The sequence below is a fragment of the Elephas maximus genome, chromosome 1 (assembly GCF_024166365.1).
Source record: "Elephas maximus indicus isolate mEleMax1 chromosome 1, mEleMax1 primary haplotype, whole genome shotgun sequence".
Lineage (NCBI taxonomy): Eukaryota > Metazoa > Chordata > Mammalia > Proboscidea > Elephantidae > Elephas > Elephas maximus.
The window spans coordinates 79234996-79261785 of NC_064819.1; the positions used below are offsets into that span (position 1 = coordinate 79234996).

A 26790-nucleotide genomic window follows, 5' to 3' on the forward strand; every position below is an offset into this window, starting at 1 on the left:
ATTCAAATTATGCACCAAACACAAGTGCCAAAGACAAAGAAATTGAAGCTTCTTACCAACATCTGCAGTCTGAAATTGATCAAATTTGCATTCAAGATGCATTGATAATTACTGGTGATTGGAAAGTGAAAGTTGGAAACAAAGACAAAGGATCAGTAGTTGGGAAATAAAGCCTTGGTGATAGAAACAACGCCAGAGGTCACAGGATAGAATTTTGCAAGACTTATGACATATTCATTGGAAACACATTTTTTCAACAACATAAATAGTGACTATACACATGGCCCTCGCTGGATGGAATACACAGGAATCAAATCGACTACATCTGGGGAAAGAGATGATGAAGGAGCTCAATAACATCAGTCAGAACAAGACCAGGGACCTGCAGCAGAAAAGACCATCAATTGCTCATATGAAAGCTCAAGTTGAAGCTGAAGAAAATTAAAACAAGGCCATGAGAGCCAAAGTACAACCTTGAGTATATCCCACCTGAATTTAGAGACCATCTCAAGAATTAATTTGATGCATTGAACACTAATGACAGAAGACCAGGCCAGTTGCAGGATGACATCAAGGATGCCATACATGAAGAAAGCAAAAGGTCATTAAAAAGACAGGAAAGAAAGAAAAGACCAAAATGGTTGTCAGAAGAGACTCTGAAACTTACTCTTGAATGTAGAGTAGCTAAAGCAAAAGGAAGAAATAATGAAGTAAAAGAGCTGAACAGTACATTTGAAAGGGTTGCTCGAAAAGACAAAGTATTACAATGAATTGTGAAAAGACCTGAAGTCAGAAAACCAAAAGGCAAGAACGCACTCGGCACATCTCAAGCTGAAAGACTGAAGAAAAACTTCAAACCTGGGGTTGCAATATTGAAGGATTCTATGGGCAATATGGAACCCAAGTGGTGCAGTGGTTAAGAGCTCCACTGCTAACCAAAAGATCGGCAGTTCTAATCCACCAGCCATCCCATGGAAACCCCAAGCTCTGAAACAGTCTACCCTTGTTATCACTAAGATTCCCTCGTGTATAACCAATCACAGAGTCCTCTTCAAGGACTGCAGCTGTTCAGATGCTGTATACCCATAACGGATTTCATTTCTCTTCAGCCATCATTTGGTTAGCCTGTGTTGCTTGCTTGGGGAAGTGGTCCAGATATTTACCCTCAAGGGAACTATGCCATTATTCACCTTACTCTTGTAGGGCCATGGTTGCTATAATTCCACACTTACTCTCTGGGTTCTGGATATACTCCTTCCTAACTTCACATGGAGGGCAGCGATGATTCAGTGGTAGAATTCTCACCTTCCATGCAGGATACCCAAGTTCAATTCCTGGCCAATCCACCTCAAGCACAGCAAGCACTAGTCCGTCAGTGGAGGTTTACATGTTGCTGTGATATTGAGCAGATTTTAGGGGAGCTCCTTTTCCAAACTGAGACAGACTGAGAAAGACCTGGACATTACTTCCAAAAAATCAGCCAGTGAAAACCACGTAGGTCACAATGGTCAAATCCCAATGTGCATGGGGTCACCGTGAATAGGGGGCCAACTTGATGGCCGCTAATAACAATAACAACCTCAAGTGTAGCGATAATCATAGAACCTTAATTATCCTCCTCCAATATAATAATCCTTTTCTATGGTAGTTGGTTCTTTGGCATGAGGAACCCAGAGTGGCCAGCTTCAAATTTAGTTGAACAATTGCTGTGTTCTCTGATGGGTACATTTTCTTTCATGGAATCAAGACTTCAAATCTGGCAGAGATTAGGGTTACAGGGATGAGAAGCACAAATGTCAAAAGCATATCACTGGGAGTAATGGTAAAATAAATCATTCCTACTTCTTTCCTTGATTGATTGCAAAAATGGCACAATTCTTTACCCTTCACTGAATCCCTGCCTTTTACAATGTAACTTTGAAGTGCTTCTCTTCAAGACACAGAGTCATTTCCCACCTCTTGAACTGAATTGGTCTTGTGTCTTGCTTTGGACAATAAAATGCAGTGGAAGTGACTTTGTGCCAGTTTTCAGCCTAGGCCTTAAGAAGTTTTAACTGTTTCTACTCCCTTTTTCATGGAAACCTACCTCCAGCAAATGAACAAGACCAGGCCACCCTACTGGAGGACAACAAACGACACTGAGCAGATACACACCATTCCAACTACAGCTATCCTATACCAGTCAGGCCCAAACTGACCTAACAGCTCACTGCAAGCACATGAGTGTATCCAAAGAGTCTACGTGAGAACCACCCAGCTCAGCTTACCACAAATTACTGACTCACGTAATTATGAGTAAATAGATGGTTCATGTCTTAAGCCTCTAAGTTTTAGGGAGGTTTGTTACACAGAAAGAAGCCCTGGTGGTATAGTGGTTAAGGGCTCATCTGCTAACTGAAAGGTTGACGGTTTGGACCCACCAGCCACTCTGCAGAAGATGTGGTAGTCTGCTTCCATAAAGATTAAAGTCTTGGAAACCCTATGGGGCAGTTCTACCCTGTCCTATAGGGTTGCCACCAGTCAGAACCTAGTCGACAGCAATGGGTTTGATTTCTTTTTTGACTGGTTACAGAGAAAAAGCTAAGACACACCCTCTGGTTCCTGGACTCATACATTATAGCAGTTGGGGACACAGCATCATATGTAGTAATTAGGGACACAGCACCATGTATTGGCCATTTGTTTTATGCATATATAGCATCTTGGAATACAGCATCCCAAATCCTGTGAGAGTTAGCCCCAACCTGGTAGATTAGCTTAGCCTTTGAGAGGCTATTCCACTGTTTTCTTAGGCTGGGTGACGGAGTATATGGCAAGACCAGTCAATTCTGTGATCATGTGCCCTTTGTCTCACCTTCTTTGCCACAAAATGGGTCTCGAATCTGAGGCACCGTTGAGATAGCAGGCATATGTAAGCCCTAGGATGGTGTTGCTCAAAGAGTGCTGCAGGCAGAGAAGGCAAACCTCTATTTGCAGAATGGATCGACTCTATTAAGGAAGAAATAATTCATTTCTGAAAAGGTTATTTTTTTATTGTTGTAATGTTTGATTTTTGTTGTTTGGGATCCTCTTGGGAGGAAGTGAGGAGGTCTGTAATAAACCTCCTTGGAAGCCTGTGAACAACTTCCAGGTGTTTAATTTCTTGATTTTCTCTGGGGGATTGTCTGCCAGGTGCATTATCCCTAGCATTGCAGTTGGGAAACCCACAAGGGGGATGAAACAATTATTGCTAGAGCTGAGGAAGCTTGTTAAGCTTGGGTTCCCAGGGACTGCAAAGGAAATACACATTTAAATGTGGGAAGCCCTCTGCTCACCCTGGTTCTCACTGTTTCTACATTCCAAGAATCATCCGGCGACTCATTCCTGTATGGGGGTGGATTAACCTGTGAGCAGGTATGCGCTGGCTTACGGTAAGCAAAGTATGCACTGTTTTTTTATAGTAGCTGTTCAAGTAAGTGTGTAGTGATATCACATCATGGTTTAAATTTGCATGTTTAATGGCTAATGGGAAACCCTGGTGGTGTAGTGGTTAAGTGCTAAGGCTCCTAACCAAAGGGTCAGCAGTTCGAATCGGCCAGGAACTCCTTGGAAACTCTATGGGGCAGTTCTACTCTGTCCTATTGGGTCACTATGAGTCAGAATCTACTCAATGGCACTGGGTTTGGTTTTTTTGGGTTAACGGCTAATGATGTTGAACATATTTCTATGTGTTTATTTCCCATCAGAATACCTTCCTTTATGGAAACCCTCGTGGCATAATGGTTAAGAGCTATAGCTGCTAACCAAAAGGTTGGCAGTTGAATCCACCAGGCGCTCCTTGGAAACTCTATGGGACAGTTCTACCCTGTACCATAGTGTAGCTGTGAGTCAGAATCGACTTGACAGCTAATAATCTGCAGTGGCCAATTTCAAATGGATATTGTGGTGAAAAACAGGAGAAATCGGCCACTAGAGATTAGTAAGTAAGCACAAGTAACTCCGTGTGCCTGGCTTATTGGATAATCCATCCCCGCGCCCACACACTCTGGAAGACAGATTTTGCACTTTTTTATTTTTCCCATCACCTCTGAGTGACTCCTGGAAATCAAAGCCTCTGCCCAGAAGGCCCCTTGTATGAATACCTGGTAAGTGCCGTGGGGAGTGAGTAGGTTTGGAGAAATGAGGAGAAAGCATTTGTTTACTTAGACAAGCAAGACAAGTGCAAGCCCCATGCAAAGTCGTCAGACATTGCCTTACATATACTAGGTGCTTACTAACCTTTTGTGGAATTAATTAATTAGTTAATGGGAGATAAAGATGTGAAATCCTAGATGGTCTGATGGTTTAGTGAAAAGTGGGCTAGATTTTAGATCAAGAAAGGTTAATTGAGATTATGTCTCTGCTAAAACTCAGTGTCTACATAACTGGGATATGTGACCTACATTATAGAGTTGTAAGGATTAAGAAACGATGAAAACATTTAGCATGACATAGATTACTTGATAGTGGTAAATCTTGACTTCATATTTTTTCTAAATTGATGAAAGATTTGTGATTTTTTAATACATTTATAGACTTTACTCAGCTGATTTCATCTACTTCTGATTGTTTTATAATGTTCCCAGCAGTGAAAATAATTTTATCTCATGAAAAATTGAAGGGGAGGAGTAATGACTTTTCCTACTGCTGTCATCATTGCCACCACCTTGAGACACTGATGTTTATAGTTTTGTGCCCAAAGTATCGTCACCTGTCTGTACTGCTTCCAAACTTCTTGAGTGCCCACTATGTGGCAGCAGCTGTGCCAAGTGATGTGACACAACTCTAACCTGTGTTTCCAGAGACCATATCAGCCTGTCGGCCCAAGAGTGGTATTTACCAGCAGGCGGTTATTTACCCTACTATATCAAGATCTGCTGCTGTGGAAAGTTATTGATTTTTTTAAGGTTTTATTTGCTTTAAGTGAAAGTTTACAGATCAAGTCAGTCTCAGATACAAAAATTTACACACACCTTGCTATATACTCCTAATTGCTCTTCCCCTAATGAAACAGCCTGCTCTTTCCCCTCTCTCTTTTTGTGTCCATTCCTCCAGTTTCTAAGCGCCTCTGCCCTCTCATCTCCCCTCCAGATAGGAGATGCCAACTTACTCTCAAGAGTCTACTTGATCCAAGAAGCTCATTCTTTACCAGCATCTTTTTCTATCCCATTGTCCAGGCCAATCCCTGTCTGAAGAGTTGGCTTTGGGAATGGTTCCTGTACTGAGCTAACAGAAGGTCTGGGGGCCATGACCATTGGGGTCCTTCGAGTCTCAGTCAGACCATTAAGTCTGGGCTTTTTACAAGAATTTGGGGTCTGCATCCCACTGCTCTCCTGCTCCCTCAGGGGTTCTCTGTTGTGTTCCCTGTCAGGGCAGCCATTGGTTGTAGCCAGGCACCATCTAGTTCTTCTGGTCTCAGGCTGATGTAGTCTCTGGTTTATGTGGCCCTTTCTGTCTCTTGGGCTCATAATTACCTTGTGTCCTTGGTGGTCTTCATTCTCCTTTGCTCCAGGTGGGTTGAGACCAATTGAGGCATCTTAGATGGCCGCTTGCTAGTATTTAAGACCCCAGACTCCACTCTCCAAAGTGGGATGCAGAATGTTTTCTTAACAGATTTTATTATGCCAATTGGCTTAGATGTCCCCTGGAACCATGGTGCCCAAACTCCCTTCCGGTCCCATTTCACCCCCCATCCCCACCCCTCTCCCCCACACGCTGGCCTTCGAAGCATTCAGTTTATTCAGGAAACTTCTTTGCTTTTGATTTAGTCCAGTTGTGCTGACCTTGCCTGTATTGTGTGTTGTCTTCCCCTTCACCTAAAATAGTTCTTATCTACTATCTAATTAGTGAATAGCCCTCTCCTTCCCTTTCCTCCCTCCCCCGTCTCGCAACCATCAAAGAACATTTTCTTCTCTGTTTAAACTATTTCCCGAGTTCTTGTAATAGTGATCTTATACAATACTTGTCCTTTTGCAAATAATTTCACTCAGCAATAATGCCTTCCAGATTCCCCCATCTTATGAAATGTTTCACAGATTCATCACTGTTCTTTATCAATGCATAGTATTCCATTGTGTGAATATACTATAATTTATTTATCCATGGGCACTTTGGTTGCTTCCATCTTTTTGCTATTGTAAACAGTGCTGCAATGAACGTGGGTGTGCATATATCTGTTCATGTAAAGGCTCTTATTTCTCCAGGATCTATTCCAAGGAGTGCGATTGCCAGATCATACGGTAGTTCTACTTCTAGCTTTTTAACCCCACCCAAGGAAGCACCAAATCGATTTCCAAAGTGGTTGAACCATTTTACATTCCCACCAGCAGTGTGTAAGTGTTCCAGTCTCTCCACAACCTCTCCAACTTTCATTATTTTGTGTTTTTTGGATTAATGCCAGCTTGGTTGCATTGAGATGGAATCTCATTGTAGTTTTGATCTGCAGTTCTCTAACGGCTAATGATTGTGAGCATTTCCTCATGCATCTGTTAGCTACCTGAATGTCTTCTTTAGTGAAGTGCCTGTTCATATCTTTTGCCTATTTTTTAATTGGGTTATTTGTCTTTTTGTTGTTGAGTTTTTGCAGTATCACGTAGATTTTAGAGATCAGGCTCTGATCAGAAATGTCATAGCTAAAACCTTTTTCCCAGTCTGTAGGTAAGCTTTTTAGATCAGAAATGTCATAGCTAAAACCTTTTTCCCAGTCTGTAGGTAAGCTTTTTACTCTTTTGGTGAAGTCTTTGGATCAGGGTAGGTGTTTGATTTTTAGGAGCTCCCAGTTATCTACTTTTTCTTCTGCATTGTTAGTAATGTTTTATATACGGTTTATGTCCTGTATTAGGGCTCCTAAAGTTGTCACTACTTTTTTCTTCCATGATCTTTATCTTTTTAGATTTTATATTTAGATCTTTGATCTATTTTGAGCTCGTTTTCGTGCATGGACTAAGGTATGGGTCTTGTTTCATTTTTTTGCAAATAGATGGATATCCAGTTATGCCAGCAACATTTGTTAAAAAGACTGTCTTTTCCCCATTTAACTGATTTGGGGCCTTTGTCAAATATCAACTGCTCATACGTGGATGGATTTATGTCTGGATTCTCAATTCTGTTCCATTGGTCTATGTATCTGTTGTTGTACCAGTACCAGGCTGTTTTGACTACTGTGGTGGTAAAATAGGTTCTAAAATCAGGTAGAGTGAGGCCTCCCACTTTGTTCTTCTTTTTCAGCAATGCTTTACTTATCCGGGGCCTCTTTCCCTTCCATATGAAGTTGGTGATTTGTTTCTCCATCTCATTAAAAAACGTCGTTGGAATTTGGATCGGAATTGCATTGTAACTATAGATGGCTTTTGGTAGAATACACATTTTTACAACGTTAAGTCTTCCTATCCATGAGCAAGGTATGTTTTTCCACTTATGCAGATCTCTTTTGGTTTCTTGCAGAAGTGTTTTGTAGTTTTCTTTGTATAAGTCTTTTACAACTCTGGTAAGATTTATTCCTAAGTATTTTATCTTCTTGGGGGCTACTGTAATTGATATTGATTTGGTGATTTCCTCTTCCATGTTCTTTTTGTTGTTGTAGAGGAATGCAGTTGATTTTTGTAGTTTATCTTGTATCCTGATACTCTGCTGAACTCTTTTATTAGTTTCAGTAGTTTTGTTGAGGATTTCTTAGGGTTTTCTGTGCATAAGATCATGTCATCTGCAAATAGAGATATTTTGACTTCTTCCTTTCCAATCTGGATGCCCTTTATTTCTTTTTCTAGCCTGATTGTTCTGGCTAGGACCTCCAACACAATGTTGAATAAGAGCGGTGATAAAGGGTATCCTTGTCTGGTTCCCGATCTCAAGGGGAATGATTTCGGGCTCTCTCCATTTAGGTGATGTTGGCTATTGGCTTTGTATAAATGCCCTTTATCAGGTTGAGGAATTTTCCTTCTATTCCTATTTGGCTGAGAGTTTTTATCATGAATGGGTGTTGAACTCTGTGAAATGCCTTTTCTGCATCAGTTGATAAAATCCTCTGATTCTTGTCTTTTGTTTTATTTCTACGATGAATTACATTAGTTGTTTTTCTAACGTTGCACCTTCCCTGCATACCTGGTATGAATCCCACTTGGTCATGGTGAATTATTTTTTTGATATATTGTTGAATTCTGTTGGTTAGAATTTTGCTGAGGATTTTTGCATCTGAGTTCATGAGGGGTCCCAAAAAAACCCAGTGCCGTTGAGTCGATTCCAACTCATAGCGACCCTATAGGGATATAGTCTGTAATTTTCTTTTTTTTTTTTTGTGGTGTCTTTACCTGGTTTTGGTATCAGGGATATGCTGGCTTCATAAAATGAGTTTGGGAGTATTCATCCTTTTCTATGCTCTGAAATACCTTTAGTAGCAGTGGTGTTAACTCTTCTCTGAAAGTTTGGTAGAACTCTGCAGTGAAGCTGTCCGGGCCCGGACTTTTTTTTATTGGGAGCTTTCTGATTACCTTTTCAATCTCTTCTTTTCTTATATGTCTGTTTAGTTGTTCTACCTCTGTTTGGGTTAGTTTAGGTAGGTAGTGTGTTTCTAGGAATTCATCCATTTCTTCTAGGTTTTCAAATTTGTTGGAGTACAATTTTTTGTAGTAATCTGATATGGTTCTTTTAATTTCAGTTGGGCCTGTTGTAATATCACCCCTCTCATTCCTTATTCAGGTTAGTTGCTTTCTCTCCTGTTTTTCTTTCTTCAGTTTGGCCGATGGTCTATCAATTTTGTTGATTTTTTCAAAGAACCGGTGTTTGGTCTTGTTAATTCTTTCAATTGTTTTCCTGTTTTCTATCTCATTTAGTTCTGCTCTAATTTTTTATAATTTGTTTTCTTCTGGTGCCTGAGGATTTCTTTGGTTGCTCTCCATTTGTTCAAGTTGTAGGGATAATTCTTTGATTTGGGCCCTTTCTTCTTTTTGGATGTGTGCACTTATTGATATAAATTGACCTCTGAGCACTACTTTCGCTGTGTCCCAAAGGATCTGATAGGAAGTGTTTTCATGCTCATTGGATTCTATGAATTTCTTTATTCCATCCTTAATGTCTTCTATAATCCAGTCTTTTTTGAGCAGGGTATTGTTCAGTTTCCAAGTGTTTGATTTCTTTTCCCTGCTTTTTCTATTATTGATTTCTACTTTTATGGTCTTATGGTCAGAGAAGATGCTTTGTAATATTTCAATGTTTTGGATTCTGCTAAGCCTTGCTTTAGGACCTAATATGTGGTCTATTCTAGAGAGTGTTCCATGTGCACTAGAATAGAAAGTATACTTGGCTGCTGTTGGGTACAGTGTTTTGTATATATCTATGAGGTCGAGTTGGTTGATTGTGGTATTTAGATCTTCTGTGTCTTTATTGAGCTTCTTTCTGGATGTCCTGTCCTTCACCGAAAGTGGTGTGTTGAAGTCTCCTACTATTATTGTGGAGCTGTCTATCTCACTTTTCAATGTTCATAGAGCTTGTTTTATTTATCTTGCAGCTCTGTCATTGGGTGCATAAATACTTAATATGGTTATATCCTCCTGGTATATTGTCCTTTTAATCATTATATAGTGTCCTTCCTTATCCTTTCAGATGGATTTAACCTTAAAGTCTATTTTGTCAGAAATTAATATTGCCACTCCTGCTCTTTTTTGATTGCCGTTTGCTTGATACATTTTTTCTGTCCTTTGAGTTTTGGTTTGCTTGTGTTTCTAAGTTTAAGGCGTTTCTCTTGTAGGCAGCATATAAACAAATCGTATTTTTTAATCCATTCTGCCACTCTCTGTCTCTTTATTGGTGCATTTACTCCATTTACATTCAGCATAATTATGGATAGGAATTAATTTAGTGCTATCATTTTGACGTCTTTTTTTGTGTGCTGTTGACAGTTTCTCTTTCCCACTTAATTTTTTGTGCTGAGTAGATTCTCTTTATATTTTCCTCATATTCGTTGTTGATTTTGTTTCTGCTGAGTCTCTATTTTTTTCTTGTACTTTATTTCGATGTGTAGGATAGCTTCTCTCCTTTCTGGTTACCTTATTATTTACCCCTATTTTTCTAAATTTAAACCAAACTTTTATTTCTTTGTATCGCCTTCTCTTCCTCTCCATATGAAAGATCTCTGAGTACATTTCTTAGTCCCTCTTTATTGTTTTAATGTTGTCTTCTTTTATGTAATAACATCGCTGTTTCCCTGTTTTGAGCGTTTTTTTATCTTGATTTATTTTTGTGATTTCCCTGTCTCGGTTGACATCTGATTGCTCTGCCCGGTGTTCTAGTCTTGGGTTGATACCTAATATTATTGATTTTCTAACCAAAGAACTCCCTTTAGTATTTCTTGTAGTTTTGCTTTTTTTTTTTTATGAATTCCTTAAACTTCTGTTTATCTCAAAATGCCCTAATTTCACCTTCATATTTCAGAGACAGTTTTGCTAGATATATGATTCTTGGCTGGTAATTTTTTTCCTTCAATTTTTTATATAACCCATCCCATTGTCTTCTTGCCTGCATGGTTTCTGCCGAGTAGTCCAAGCTTATTCTTATTGACTGTCCTTTGTAGGTGACTTTTCATTTATCCCTATCTGCTCCTAAAATTCTCTCTTTTTCTTTGGTTTTGGCAAGTTTGATTATAATATGTCTTGGTGACTTTCTTTTAACATCTACCTTATGTGGAGTTCGATAAGCATCTTGGATAGATATCTTCCCATCTTTCATGATATCAGGGAAATATTCTGCCAACAAATCTTCAACAATTCTCTCTGTGTTTTCTGTTATCTCTCCCTGTTCTGGAACTCCAAACATTCATAGGTTATTTCTCTTGATAGAGTCCCACATGATTCTTAAGGTTTCTTCATTTTTTTAAATTCTTTTATCTGATTTTTCTTCAAATATATTGGTGCCAAGTGATTTATCTTCAAGTTCAGAAATTCTCCCTTCTACTTGCTCAGTTCTGCTTCTCTGACTTTCTATTGAGTTTTCTAATTTTGTAATTTTATTGTTAATCTTCTGAATTTCTGATTACTATATTTTTTTTTATCTGTCTATGGATTTTCCCAGCTCATGAAATTTTTCATTATGTTCCTGAGTAATCTTTTTAATTTCTTCAACTGCTTTACCTTTGTGTTCCTTGGCTTGTTCTGCATATTGCCTGATTTCTTTCCTCATGTCTTGAAGGGTTCTAGATATTAATCTTTCATACTCTGCCTCTCAGTAATTCCAGGGAGGCACTTTCATCTAGAAGATCCCTTGAATCTTTATTTTGAGAGCTTGCTGAGGCAATCATGCTCTGTTTCTTTATGTGACTTGATATTGACTATTGTCTCCAAGCCATCGATAAGTTATTGTATTAGTTTATTTTATGTTTGCTTACTGTACCATAGCTTTTTGCTTTTCTTTTGTTTTCATATGCCCAAATGGGTTGCTTGAGTATGCTAGCTTGATTATTTTTGCTGTGGAGCTCTGACGTCCTGTCTCCACATGGCTAGAGCTGTTATCAGGTATATCCGTATAGGAGTCCATGCACTTTTCTTGTATGAAGTCAGCTCAGGTGTCCAGGTAGCTGATCATCAAGTGTGTGGTACAGGCTCTGTCCTAAAGTCTTAGGGGGAGGGGGTGATTGGTGCAGGTACCGAAATCTGGTTGCAGCAGGGTGTTGCTCTGAATAAGGAAGGGGGCTGAGAATCATCCCCCAAGAGTATCTGAGAAAAGCATGTCCCTGTTCCCTAGAGCATACAGGTGAATGGATTCTGCAGACACCATGGGCACCCAATGTTTTTGGTTGTAAAGACTGGGAGTTACCAGTTATCCTTGGACCCCTGTCATGGGTGGCTGGGTAACCTGAGTGAAGCCACCAGTCCTTAGGCCCCTGATGTGGGTAGGTGAATACCCTGTTTAATAGGCAAAGCAGTGTCAAACTTCAGACACCCACCTCTCCACTGCACAGCTGAAACAGTTGTAGTCTGTCAACAAGGGCCTATTCTCCTGAAATAGGCCCATAAAGGTCCATGCAGAGGGGAAAGGTACTCAAAGTCCATGGACCATTTATGCCTGGGCAGGAGCTGCTTCTATCCTGAGCTCCCCCAGTTAGTGGAGCTGGCAAATTATTTTTTCCCCCAATTGTGAATTTATTCCTTCTCCAGGGCCTGGAGGCTGGCTCTAGGTACTCAACAGGGCCTTTCTCAGGCCCAGGGAAATCAACAACCTCTGAAGCCGGCTTAGGGGTGGGGGATGCAGTAAAATATACGCAGGTACTTAGCTTTTGCTGAGAACACTGTTCTTCCAGAGGTGTGAGTAGGCTGTGTGTCTCACTACTTCTCCCTGAGGAAACTGTGGCTGAATACTAGTACCAGCCTGCCACAGCCACTTCCAGGAATAGTGCCTGAAGGCTCCCCACGATTCAGGTCCAGTAAGTCCTCTCTGCTTCTGAACCATCTCTTTCCCCCCTGCCTCTCGGTTCATTTTCTAGCCTTGCCTTTGATGTTCAGGGCTCCTAGCTTGTCATAAATATACTCATTTCACTTGTTTTTTTCAGGTCTTTGTTGTAAGAGGGCTCATCGGAAGCATCTGTCTATATTGCCACCTTTGCTCTGCCTCTCTATTTTAATGATTTCTGAGACTCCTAAAAGGGTCTCACATGACCTTTCTGCCTACTCTCTGATGGATAGAATACTCCCATTTTCCTTCCCTTTGACATAGGCCACTCATCATTATTTTTCTGCCAATAACCACTTTGAGAAAAGTAACACCAATGTCAGGACATTGATTCCCTCAGCTGCTAATGCCAGGCAGCTCTGTGTTCTCTGGAGTCCAAGGTACCTATGCTTTTCTCCATTTTGCATGTACTTGTATGGAATGCTTCTTTCTTCCATTGAACTTCACACTTCGTTATTCAGTCACTGAAAATGTGGTCCCACCATTTCCTTGAGTTTCTACCACCAGACTCTTCATCCATTTAGCTTAGATACAAGACAGTGAAATTGAGAACCAATAATAGAATCATACATGTGTTGAATCCTCTGACTTGAAGCTCATTTCCTTTGCCTCCAAAAAATTTTCATTCTATATTCTTAGGCAAATATAAATCACTGCTTATAAAGCTGTGTTTCCCTACCCAAAGATGAATATGATTCAGTCCATGGGCTCTCCAAAATCCTACAAACAAGAATGAGTTATGAAAACAAAACAAATATACATCCACTCCTTACTTATCAACGAGGTTAGGTTCCAAAGACTAGTTTGTTATGTGTAATTGGAGTTATGCAAAAATGGAGGATGACCACGTCAGATCCCAAAATACAGGATGACCACATCATTACATAACAGCCAAATGACATGATTACATAACTGCCAAACCACTGAAAATTGTGGCCTAACCAAGTTGACACAAAACCTTAACCATCACAGCCAGAGTTACTCTTGCCTTGAACTTCAGCATTAGTTACTGCTGGATGTACATCATTAATCCACAAAATAGTAGGATAGTAGATTTTTTACTATGGTCATAAATGTGAAATGTCAGATAATGAGATAGTTGATAAGTGAGGAGTAGATATATAAATATATAGATAAACATTATATGGTCTAAGATAAAATTCCTACAAACTATACTTTGAGGGCACAATTTCTGTTCTACCTCGTGATATAAAAAACTTCCTGAGCCTATAATAAGTTCTTTCTTTCTTCCCTCCTTCCTTTTTTTTCCCCCTCTCTCTCTCTTTCTTTTAATCATTTATTACAATACATGTACACATACACATGCACATGCACATACACAATAGTGCTGTATGTCAGTAGAGGCCTACCTTGTTTTAGTATACTTCTCTTTATTGAGCTTTGCAGATATTGCATTTTTTACAAACTGAATGTTTCTGGCATCTCTGCCTTGAGCAAGTCTATCAGTACTACATTTCCAATAGCATATGCTCTCTTTATGTCTCTGTGTCACATTTTGGTAATCCTCACAATATTTCAAAATTTTCATTATTATTATATCTTTTATGGTGATCTGTGATCAGTGTCTTTGATACTACTCTTGTAATTATTTTGGGGCCCATATAAGAAGGCAAACTTAATCAATAAATGTGTGTGATTTAACTGCTCCATCAAACAGCCAGTCCCTCACCTCTCTCCCTCTAACCAGGGCTCCCTATTCCCTGAGACATGATGATGTTGAAATTAGGCCAATTAAAACCCTACACTGGCCTCTAAGTGTTCAAGTGAAATGAAGAGTCACATGTCTCTCACTTTAAAACAAGAGCTAGAAATGATTAAGTTTAGTGAGGAAGGCATGTTGAAAGCCAAGACAAGGCGAAAGCTAGACGTCTTGCACCACACAGTTAGCCAAGTTGTGAATGCAAAAGGAAACCTCTTGAAGGAAATTAAAAGTGCTACTCCAGTGAACACACAAATGATAAGAAAGTGAAACAGCCCTATTGCTGATATGGAAAAAGTTTTAGTGACCTAGATAGAAGATCACACCAGCCACAACATTCCCTTAAGCCAAAGCCTAATCCAGAGCAAGACCCTAACCTTCTTGAACCCTGTGAGAGAGGTTAGGAAGCTACAGAAGAAAAGCCTGAGGCTAGCAGGGGTTGGTTCATGGGGTTAAAGAAAAGAAGCCGTCTCCATAACATAAAAGTGCAAGGCGAAGCAGCAAGTGTTGACATATAAGCTGCAGCAGGTTATCCAGAAGATCTAGCTAAGATAACTGATGAAGGTGCCTACACTAGACAACAGATTTTCAGTGTAGATGAAACAGCCCTATACTGGAAGAAGATGCCACCTAGACCTTTCATAGCTAGAGAGGAGAAGTCCATGTCAGGCTTCGAAGCTTCAAAGGACAGGCTGACTCTTTTGTTAGGAGCTAATGCACCTGCTGACTTTAAGTGAAAGCCAATGCTCATTTACCATTCAGAAAATTCTAGGACCCTTAAGAATTATGCTAAATCTACTCTGTCCGTGCTCTGTAAGTGGAAGAAAAGTCTGGATGACAGCACATCTGTTTACAACATGGTTTACTGAATATTTTAAGACCACTGTTGAGATCCACTGCCCAGAAAAAGATTCCTTTCAAAATATTACTGCTCATTGACAATGCACCTAGTCACCCAAGAGCTTTGATGGAGATTAATCTTGTTTTCCTGCCTGCTAACACAGCATCCATTCTGCAGATTATGGATCAAGGAGTAATTTCAACTTTCAATCTTATTATTTAAGAAATACATTTCATAAGGCTATATAGCTCCTTGGAAACCCATAGATGGTGATTTTTCTGATGGATCTGGGCAAAGTAAATTGAAAACCTTCTGGGAAGGATTCACCATTCTAGGTGCCATTAAGAACATTCATGATTTATGGGAGGAAGTCAAAATATCAACATTAACAGGAATTTGGAAGAAGTTCATTCCAACCCTCAAGACTTCAGTGGAGGAAGTAACTGCAGATGTGGTGAAAATAGCAAGATAATTACAATTGGAAGTGGAGCCTGAAGGTGTGACTGAATTGAGGCAATCTCATGACAAAACTTTAACACATGAAGAGTTGTTCTTATGGACGAGCAAAGAAAGTGGTTTCTTGAGATGAAATCTGCTCCTGATGAAGACGTTGTGACACGAAAGGATTGAGAATTTTACATAATTCATAAAGCAGCGACAGAGTTTGAGAGAATTGGCTCCATTTTGAAAGAAGCTACATCGTGGGTAAAATGCTACCAAACAGCACTGCATGCTGCATAGAAATCTTTCATGAAAGGAAGAGTCAATCAATGGGGCAAACTTCATTATTGCCTTATTTTAAGAAATTGCCACAGCCACTCCAACCTTCAGCAAACCACCCTGATCAGTCAGCAGCCATCAACATCAAGGCAAGACCCTCCACCAGCAAAAAAGATTACAACTCACTGAAGGCTCAGATGATGGTTAGCATTTTTTTAGCAATAAAGTATTTTTTAATTAAGGTATGTACTTTGTTTTTTTTTAGACATAATGCTATTGCATGCTTAATAGACTAAACCAAAAAAATTCATGTGACTTGTTTTATTGCAATATTCACTTTATTGCAGTGGTCTGGAACTGAACCTGCAATGTCTCTGAAATATGCCTATATCGTGTATAAAATGATAAGAAGAAAGATACCCAGTGCCATCGAGTTGATTCCGACTCATAGCGACAAAAGACAAATTTCCTACCCCATGGAGCTTACATTTTACTGGTGAAAGTTAGAAAACTAATAAGTGGGAAATATTTTTAGGAAACAAGTACATTCCACATGGTGGTCAGTGACATGAAGACAAAAAACAGGGCAATGTGCTAGAGAGTTTTTGGAAGGAATCTTTATATACAGTGGTCAGAAAATTCCAGAAGGAGAAAAGCTATATAGACATAAAATTGCAGTGTGTGCCAGAAAATTCTAAGGGTGAGAAACTCATCATGGCAAGAGATAAGGCTAGAAAGGTAAGAAAGGATTCGTGAAGAAACTTGCATGCCATGATAAAGAATTTGGAATTGGATTGAAGGGAATGAAAACTCACTGGAAGGCTTTAAGAAGGGAAATGGGGCAATTCTTGTTTTAGAAGGTGGCAGACATGTATTTATACCTATTATGTAATCTATTATACTTTCTGTGTTCCGATTTTAAACTTGTTTGTAAATATTTTCCTATGTTGCTCATAATCTCCCTGTAATTTATTTTTGGAGGCTTATCTTTTTATATATACAAAGTAAGTTCATATATTTTTAATTTGAGTCTTACAGAGATAGGATAGTATACCTCCATCTAATGAATTCTATGTGGTATGTGTCTGATCGCTTTCTAAGCAGGATGGTTCATATGTAGTTGGACAAATATTTGGACAAATTTTCTCATTTAAATATCAATGCTTGCCATGGACTCAGTGTGTCAGACTCATTACATGGTCCAACACATAGTTGACAGTCAGGCAACCACACACAATGCAGAATATGTAAGCGCTGGTGTCAACTTTATAAGAAGAAAGACAATCTCTGCCTACTGAAGGAAGATGTATACAGATCCCAAAGAAATCTTGGATGAGGTGCAGTATCAGTAAGGGAATATATAGGCAAAGATACCTGATGAGTTGAAAAGACATAGCTGAAGTTCAGCAAGACTTGAGAGAGCATGCAAAAGGAGGTATAATAGCCTAAAGACAGAATATCTAACAAGTGGGACTAGAGTAAAAAAAAAAAAGAGCAGGTGAGTATATAAAAAATATAAAGGGAAAATTTTTTGTGACAAAAATATTTCATCCTCTGAGTTTTATGCAGATATATCCAAGCAATGGAAAAGGGAAACCAAACCAATGTCTCCGAATTTCTCCTCCTGGGCTTCTCCAATTGGCCAAGGCATCAGGCGTTGTTCTTAGCACTTTTCCTGTGTCTCTACCTAACAGGACTGTTGGGGAACTTGCTCATCTTGATGGCTATTGCCTCAGACCATCACCTGCACATACCCATGTATTTTTTCCTTGCCAATCTGTCCTTGGTAGACCTCTGTCTCTCTTCAACTGCAGTTCCCAAGATGTTGCTGAATATCCAAACACAGACTCAGTCCATATCCTATCCTGCCTGCCTGGTTCAGATGTACTTCAGTATAATGTTTACCAACTTGGACAATTTTCTGCTCACAGTGATGGCATATGACCGTTATGTGGCCATCTGTTACCCTTTGCATTACTCCACTATTATGACCCAGAGCCTTTGTGCCTGCCTGGTGGCTATTCCCTGGGTCATTGCCACTTTGAACCCCCTCTTGCACACCCTTATGATGGCCCATCTGCACTTCTGCTCTAACAATGTCATCCATCATTTCTTCTGTGATATCAACTCTCTTCTCCCTCTATCCTGTTCAGACACCAGCCTTAATCAGTTGATGGTTCTGACTGTGGTGGGGCTGCTCTTTGTGGTACCTTTAGGGTGTATCCTGGCATCCTATGCCCACATCATCTCTGCTGTGATGAAAATCCTTTCTGTTCAAGGAAAACTCAAGGCTTTCTCCACCTGTGGATCCCACCTTACCTTCGTCATTCTTTTCTATGGAGCAGTCACAAAGACCTATATGACTCCCATATCCAATCATTCAACTGACAAAGGCTTAGTGGCATCAGTAATTTTTATTGTGGTAGCCCCTATACTGAATCCCTTCATTTACAGTCTAAGGAACAATGAACTGAAGGGAGCTTTAAAGAAGGTCCTAGACCACAGAAAAATCTTCTCCCAGTGATTTGTACTGGCTGAGGAGTTCAACAAGAGCAAATCTTAATGAGATCATCGTTCTCATTCTCATCATAAGTACGTAATTACAAAGCAGTTATTAAGTACCTCATTGAACTTGGTATAACCTAAACTCTGGGGGTGATATAATCACAGCCCTTATCCGTGTGAGCACTCGGAGATTATCAATGTGGGTAAATATTTATATGTAAAGTCCCTTAAACTACAATAAAAACATTAAATCAACATTTGAATGAATTGTTAAGACATCAGATGACGCTCATGTAAACACAGGAATAAGTCAGAGGGAGTGCAGAATAGAGGCCAGCCCCAGGACTGTCCTTCTCCTAGAGTAGGATGGAGTAGATGACCACACTGTCATACATGAAAAACCCTAGAGAATAAAGTTACTGTGAAATCAAATGTTCAAACCACAACTGCAAGGCAAGGTCAAAGGAAGCAGAGATTGGTGAGGGCTGAAGAGGTCAAGGAACGCTTCAGGGAAGACAATCTGGCTCTTGAACCTTGGATGGGTTTTACACAGCAATAAAGAGAGCATTCAAAACACCTGAGGAAGGTTTGTAGGTAAGAAGGGGCGTGGTGTGTATTGAAAAAATTAATCTGAATGGATTGAGTGATCTGTATTAGAACTGGTGGGAGTGAGGATGGGTAGTTATAGCTCTCCCTGATCTTTTATATTTATTTGTGTTTTATAATTTTATTGTACATATTTCTAGTAACCTGTCTTGTTTTTTCCTTGTGTAAAAAGCACAAGTTATATCTATCTCTATGTACATATCTATCTCTAAAATCGTATCTATATAAATATTCATGCTAGCCTACAAACAATTGCCTGAGAGGTTATTAATCATCATTTAAAAATCTGTATTGCTATTCACTCTGAAACATGCATAGAGTTGCCTATATTAGAAACACCACACCAGCAATTTAAAGCCCATGCCTTTGTGACTGTTGATTTGGAGCTCATATCTGATTTAAATGGCTGTTTTTTGTGTCCGCAGTCTCTCCAGAGCACTACAAAGTACATTTTTTCATATGGCATTATGTAGTATATTTTAAGACATGCCTCCAAAATATTTCCCAAACTTGGAAAAGTCATTTTCAAGTCATGTCATACATAACTGGAGCCCTGGTGGCACAGCGGTTAAGAGCGAGGCTGCTAACCAAAATGATCGGCAGTTCAAATCCACCAGCTGCTCCTTGAACCCTATGGGGCAGTTCTACTCTGCCCTGTAAGAGAGATAAACAGACACAGGTGAAGAGAGATAAAAAGGAGTCTTACTCTAGATGTTTGTTTGTTTATTTGTTTGTTTGTGATGAGGAACCCTGCTAGAAATTGCATTTGTAGTTTTTACTCTTCTCTGATGAAAGGCATAAGAAAAATTTGTTAGATCGTATAAGGACCAGATCAGAATCCAATTCCCTATTTCTTGAAAGATCTCTGTATGTGTCAAATATTTTAGTTGTGTTGGGAATATGGTCTGCTTCCAAGTCTCCCGTCCAAGCTGCCTAAGCACAGGCTTTGGAACCAGAACATTCCTGATAAAGAGGCTAGGAGTTGGGTCACTGTCTCTCTCCCAGTCCCTTCTCCTTTTCAGGAAAGCCTTCCTTCCTCTTCTGAGCACACGGTAACTTTCTCTGTCCTCCTCATTCATGGGTACCATTTGGCCCCTGGCCAACCCCACTTCTATATACAGAGGGGTGTGCACAGAACATCTGCCTACACTGGCCACAAAAGTGACTCCCTAGCCAGGGGAGACTGGTGACCACAATTGAAACTGACCTAGCTCTGTTTGTTCTTTATGTGAATAAACTGTTGCCCCATGCAGTGCCTCTGTGTGTGTCCTTTGTCAGTGACCTTGAACTTTGTTAGAACAAGTTGCAAGCAACAAAAACCAATTCTCAATAAGGCAGAAATTGAATATAATGAAAGAATAATGAGTAGTTTATAGAATCCCTTGAACTGCTAAAGAACCAGGCTTGGAGACCCACAATCAGACTGCAGCTAAAACAACAAACAAAGCCATCTTAGGACTGACTGCTTGCCCCACTCATGCTACCTGCCCTGGACACTGGATGCCCACGCTAGCCTGCTTCCCCTGTTGACTCATAAACTGGACATGTATGCCACTGCCACCACCACCAAAAGATTTTCTACTGCCTCTAGATCACTGTAGCACTGATTCTTGATTCAAATTGCAGGGTAGCTGTATCTGACTGGGCAAACACGCAGCACATGCTGTTACCATAGAACAAGGAAAACTGAAAGGAAAAAAAAAAGAATATCTCAAATTTTGTCCTGTACTGAGCACCACACTGTGCTTCCCAAATCTTCTTTTCGTACTGAAGTGCTTATTCCTCCAGCTGCTGGAGTATTGCCAGCTTATAGCCCTCTCTAACAGCCCTCACTGTCTGCCCCCTTGAGATATTGCCCTCAGCTGAGAAGAGTTTGCTGGCCCAATCTCATAAACCCTCCCTAAAGGCAAGTTAAAGAGCCCTCGTGGCACAGTGGCTAAGCACTCAGCTGCTAACCAAAAGGTCAGTGGTTCAAGCCCACCAGCCATGCCATAGGAGAAAGATGTGTCAATATGCTTCCATAATGATTACAGCCTTGGAAACTCTGTGGGGCAGTTCTACCATGTCAAATAAAGTCACCGTATGTCAGAATTGACTCGATGGCAAACAACAAAAAGGGGCAAGTTGAATCCAAGGACTGGACTCTTGAGGGGACAGAATAACCCAACCCCCTTGACCCAAATCAAGGCAACTCTGAAGGGCCATCCTAGTTCCATGAGCCAAGTTTTGTTCCAGATAAAACTTTCATTGTGATTATATCACAGCCCAAGTTCTGCCCAAAGTTGCTACCTTTACTTCCTCAACAGTATCAATCCCAATATTGTCCCCTAAAATCTTCCTGCATGTCAATCTCATCTCAGAGTATGCATTTCTTGCAACCCAAAATGCAACAGCGGTTAGATAACATTCTCTGAATATAATGCAAGAAAATTAAAAACCAACAGCCCTCTACTCAAAATGTTTTTAATTCTCTCTTAAATAACTCTTATGAGAAAATATGTACAGAAACAGAGAAAATTTGAAGAAACACGAGACTAAAATGCTTCATTTAGATCTATGCAAATTAATTTAGAAATATAAACAAAATGGGTAATTTCCCAGAAAAGTATATTTATCAAAACTGACCCTAGAGGAAATATAAAATCTAAACAGACCGATTTCTATAGAGCAAATTCAATTCTCAAATAACTTACACCCAAAAAGTATCAGACCTCAAGCTTTCATAGGGGAGTACTACCAAACCTTAAATAGTTATCAGAGCATAGAAAGCTTACAAAGTATATTCAAATAAGCAATCATATTGTTATCAAAATCTGGCAAATATTAGACATAATTAAACAAAAACAAAATCCCACTCATAAGTCCAAATGTAAAAAATATAAATATACTACTAGCAAAAGGATCCTACAGCACTTAAAGAGGCTAATACATCATGAACTAGTGAGGTATGTTCTAAGAATGCAAGGATGGTTCAGATTTAAGACACATGTGAATAAAATTTGCCATAATAAAAATAAATAAATAAATAGTAGCAATCTTAAGAAATGTCCCAGATAAATATGAAGAAATTGTTAGGCCAATACTGCAGGAAACAAAAGAACACTTGAATAAAATCTACCAAAATCCACCATAAAATAAAACTTAATCCTTTTGCCTTCAAGCTGATTTCGAATCATCACAGTTGACCAAGTACAACTGCCCCATAAGGATTCCAAGGCTGTAAATCTTTATACAAGCAGATGGCCACACGTTTCTCCCACAGAGAAGTTGGTAGGTTCAAACCACCAACTTTTCAGTTACCATCTGAGCACTTAAACAATGCACCACCAGGTTCCTTCATACCACCATAAATATGGTCAATTCTCCCTAAATTAGTTTATAAATGTAATGTACTCCAAAAAATTATCAACATTTTAAAATCTAGAAAGAGGTACTAAAATTTTATATGAGAAATACCTAAACAAGCAGGAGCAACAAGATAAAGAACAATGATAACTATCAAATATTAAAACATTGTACAATCCCAGTGGTAGTGTAGCACTGACTGACTTTTGACAAAACAAAACAATAGACCAGAATAGAAAGTCTAGAAATTGATGCACTAATGGACAGGATTTTAGTATAAGAAAAAGGTAGAAAATTACACAAAGGGAAAATATGCTATTTAATAAATGGCGTGGGGACAACTGGATACTTTATTTGAGAAAAATAGGTCCATTATTCATTCCTTATATCTAAAAAATAATAAATGAAGCAAAAACTTAAATGTAAAAATGATAAAACATGACATGTACAAAGATGAAGCAGAGGAATATTTGTTTATACTCAAAATCCAGATGTCATATACCAAAAAGATCACAGATTCAACACATAAAAGCTAAAAATGCAAAAAAATACTTCTACATGGCAAAGACATCAAAAGAAAAAATGTAAAACAGCAGAACATATTTCAACTCACATCAAAGTCAGAACACTAGAGTAAGAAACTCCCAGAAAAGGATAAGAAAAAGACCAATACCTAACAGAAAAATGGCAAAAATATTAACTGGTAGTTCTAAGAAAGTGAATAAAGATGACTCCTAACATACAAATAAATACTCAGTATCAGTCATTAAAGTAAAACAAATTGAAATTACTGTGAAACACCTATAAGATTTTTAAAAATTCATGATTTCATAATACTTTCTGTAGTGAGACATTGGTGAATATGCGTCTCATGTATTATCAGAGCGTAAATTGATACAATTACTATCATTACAAACTGACAAGAGATGAGAGGGAGAAATAGGGGAGTTCTAGATATAACTGCATGTTCCCTTTGACTCAGCAATTTGACTTTTGAGAATTTACTCTTCAAGTATAATTGGATATGTATGAAATGTCATGTGTACAACCCTATTCATTGCAGGACAGTTTGGAAGAAACAAAGTAAAATCCACATGCCCATCAACAACAGGAAACAAGTTTAGAAAATTATGGTACAGCCATACAATGGAGCATGCTGCAATTGTGACAATAAATGGAGAAGTTGTATTTGTACTTACATAGAAAGAAATCCAGAATATAATTTTGGAAAAAAACAGAGTGGAAACAGTATATAGCATCCTACCTTTGGGGTAAAACAAAAAATGTATATAATCATGTTTGCTTGGGGTTGCACAACATATCACTAGAAAGATATTCAGCAAGCTAATAACAGTGGTTACCCGGGACAAGAACTGGAATTGAGTGGAAGAGGGACAGGGTAGGAGGAAAAAATTTTGACCATATGCCTTCTCATTTTTTGTTTTGTTGTTGTTTTTTTTCTATTTATTTTTTAATTTTTTTATTGAACTTTAGATGAAGGTTTACGGAACAAACTAGTTTCTCATCAAACAGTACACACATTGTTGCATGCCATTGGTTAACAACTCCACGGTATGTCAACACTCTTCCTTCTCAACCCTGGAGTCCCTATTACCAGCTGTCCTGTTTCCTCCTACCTTCCAGTCCCCGTCCCAGGGCTGGTGTGCCCCTTTAGTCTTGTTTCGTTCCATGGGACTGTTCAATCTTTGGCTGAAGGGTGAAACTCAGGAGTAGCCTCATTACTGAGCTGAAGGGGTGTCTGAGGGCCATACTCTCAGGGTTTCTTTTTGAGTTTGAATTTTGTTCTACATTTTTCTCCAGCCCTGTCTGGGACCCTCTATTGTGATCCCTGTCAGAGCAATCAGTGGTGGTAGCCGGGCACCATCTAGTTGTACTGGACTCAGTCTGGTGGAGGCTGTGGTAGACGTGGTCCATTAGTCCTTTGGACTCATCTTTCCCTTATGTCTTTAGTTTTCTTCATTCTTCCTTGCTCCTCCTGAAGGGGTAAGACCAGTGGAGTATCCTAGATGGCCGCTCACAGGCTTTTAAGACCCCAGACTCTACTCACCAAAGTAGAATGTAGAACATGTTCTTTTTGAGCTCTGTTATGCCAATTGAGCTACATGTTCCCTGAGAACACGGTCCCCACAGCCCTCAGCCCAGCAATTTGATCGCTCAGGGAGTTTGGATATGTCTATGGAGCTACCATGGCCTTGCCTTGTACAGGTTGTGGTGGCTTCCTCAGTATTGTGTATTGTCTTACCCTTTACCAAAGTTACCACTTATCTATTAAGTGTTTTTTCATCCCCACCCCACTAATTTTTTGTTTTATTTTTAAACCATGAAAATATATTTACTTATACAAAAACCCATTTAATTACAAAGAAATTGTTAATTGTTTAATTCAAAATAAAATAACTTTTATAACAGAGACAAAAAATAAGGTAAAGAAATAAATATGACAGAATACTATTTTTTTTATTTCAAACATTACAAAATTTCATCTAAGATCACTAAAGAAGATGAAAATAAATGAAAAGAACATATCATGTACATGGATACAAAGAATCAATATCAAAAAGTGATCATTCTTCTTAAATTATCTATGATTTCCATATAAGATCAACAAAAGTTAAAATGCAGCTTTTCACTGAACTTGCTAAGCTAATTCTAAAGTGTAAGCGGAAGAACAAAAAAAAATTACATTAAATTAAAGAAGCATTAGAAGGGTGTGTAGGGGTGGGTTCTTGTTTTATGCAATAACAATAATAACATTAAGTGTGAATGGATTAAACAATCCAATAAAAAGGCTGTGATTATCAGATTAGAAATAAAAACATGATACAATATTATGCTCTCCAACAAGACACACTTTAGATTTAAAGATGCAAATAGACTGAAAGTAAAAGGATGGAAAAAGAAATACCATGTAAACAGCAACCAAAAGAAAGCTGATGTGGCAATACTAATCTTAGAAAATAGCCTTTAAGACAAACAAGCAAAGTTATTAAAGATAAAGAGGGATATTTTATAATGATTAAATGGTCAAAACATCAGAAAGATATAACAGTTATGAACATTTATGCACTTATTAACAGAGCACCAAAATACATGAAGCAAAAATGGACAGAAATGAAGGGAGAAACAGTCAATCAAACAACAATAGTTGGAGAGTTCAACATCCTACTTTCAATAGTGAACAGAACAAATAGAAGCTCAACAGGAAATAGAAGATGTCAACAACACTAAACCAACTAGACTTCATGGGTAGGCAATGTGCTAAGTTACAAAAAAGTCTCAACAAATTTTAAAAGATTGAAATCAAAGTATTTTCTCTGTCCAAAATGGAAAGAAATTAGAAATCAATAACACAAGGAAAACTGGAAGTTTCACGAATGTGTCCCCTTTGGTGATGTTATATCATACATTTGTGATAGTTAAATTAATTTATCACCTTTTGCATTCCATCCAGAGATTCACCGAGATCCTTGTTGATTTTTCCAAATTTGGACACAGTAAAGTTCACTCTTCATGACGTACTTGTTCTATGGATTCTGATAAACCCATATAATCTAGTATCCACCACTTTACTGCCATTACTTCAAAAATTCTCCCGTACGCCTCCTATGTAGTCAACATTTCTTCCAAACCCTAACAACCACTGATTTTTTTTCTATCACTACAGCATTGCCTTTTCCAGAATGTCATATAAATCCGCCACAAAAATAAAATCATAAAATATATACAATTTTCTGTCTACAACCAGCTTGACCATGCAGATGAGGATGACGCTCAAGGAGATGGTAGCACGATAAGACGGAATGAACCTGGGTCCCTGGTTGACAAAATGAAGCAGAAATGCTCCACAATTCTTTACAAGCAAATTTGTTATTTGAAAGAGAGAGAAAAAGAGAAAGAAAAACTATCTTCTTTAAACTACTATATTTGCAGGTTCTCTTTGTTACAGTGGCTTAGCTTTAATTTTACAAATAGGCTTTTCCTCCCGATACTATTTAGGGTCTTATAATCCTTTACTACACAATCATTAAATGTTGAAGAGCCTCAAGTCTTCCTTACACCTCTTCTTCTTACTCTAAATCTCTCCTCATGTGATCACCTCCATTCTTGTGGCTACAAATGTATCTTTTATGTGCAATAACACCATAATTTATATTTATAATCAATGTTATTTTTATAGGCCGCTGAGATCCTTTGGCTTAACCTAGGTATTCCAGAATACAGAGCTTGAGACAAAGGCTTAAGCACAAATGCCTTATCGGAGATGTGCTTCAAGATGAGGAGTAAAAGCACAAGAACAAACATAGAAGGAAAGTGAGCCTGTCAAGGATGTGTCATTGAGTCTGCCACCAGTATGAAGTGATTGGTTGCTTGATTTCATGTATACACCTGAAGTATGTCTTGGGACCATCTATCCCAAAAGAAAGCTCCCATCTCCCATTGGTCAAATTTTCTCTCCGTGGGGTGTTCACTATTCCACACTTACACGTTGTAATTATATGAGCACCAAGCAGGTTCCTGTTGTGCCCCTACCATACTGCCATAGCATTAGAGATTTCTGGGAGAGAAGTAAAAGGTCCAC

The 26790-nt window shown here is 38.8% G+C and overlaps 1 protein-coding gene across 1 annotated transcript; it reads left to right on the top strand.

Moving 5' to 3' along the window:
• Positions 1–17316: 17316 nt before the first annotated feature.
• On the top strand, positions 17317–18258 carry LOC126077263 (putative olfactory receptor 1F12P). The gene has a single exon (XM_049886428.1). It carries the CDS (start codon positions 17317–17319, stop codon positions 18256–18258), a length of 942 nt encoding a protein of 313 aa, XP_049742385.1.
• Positions 18259–26790: the final 8532 nt, after the last annotated feature.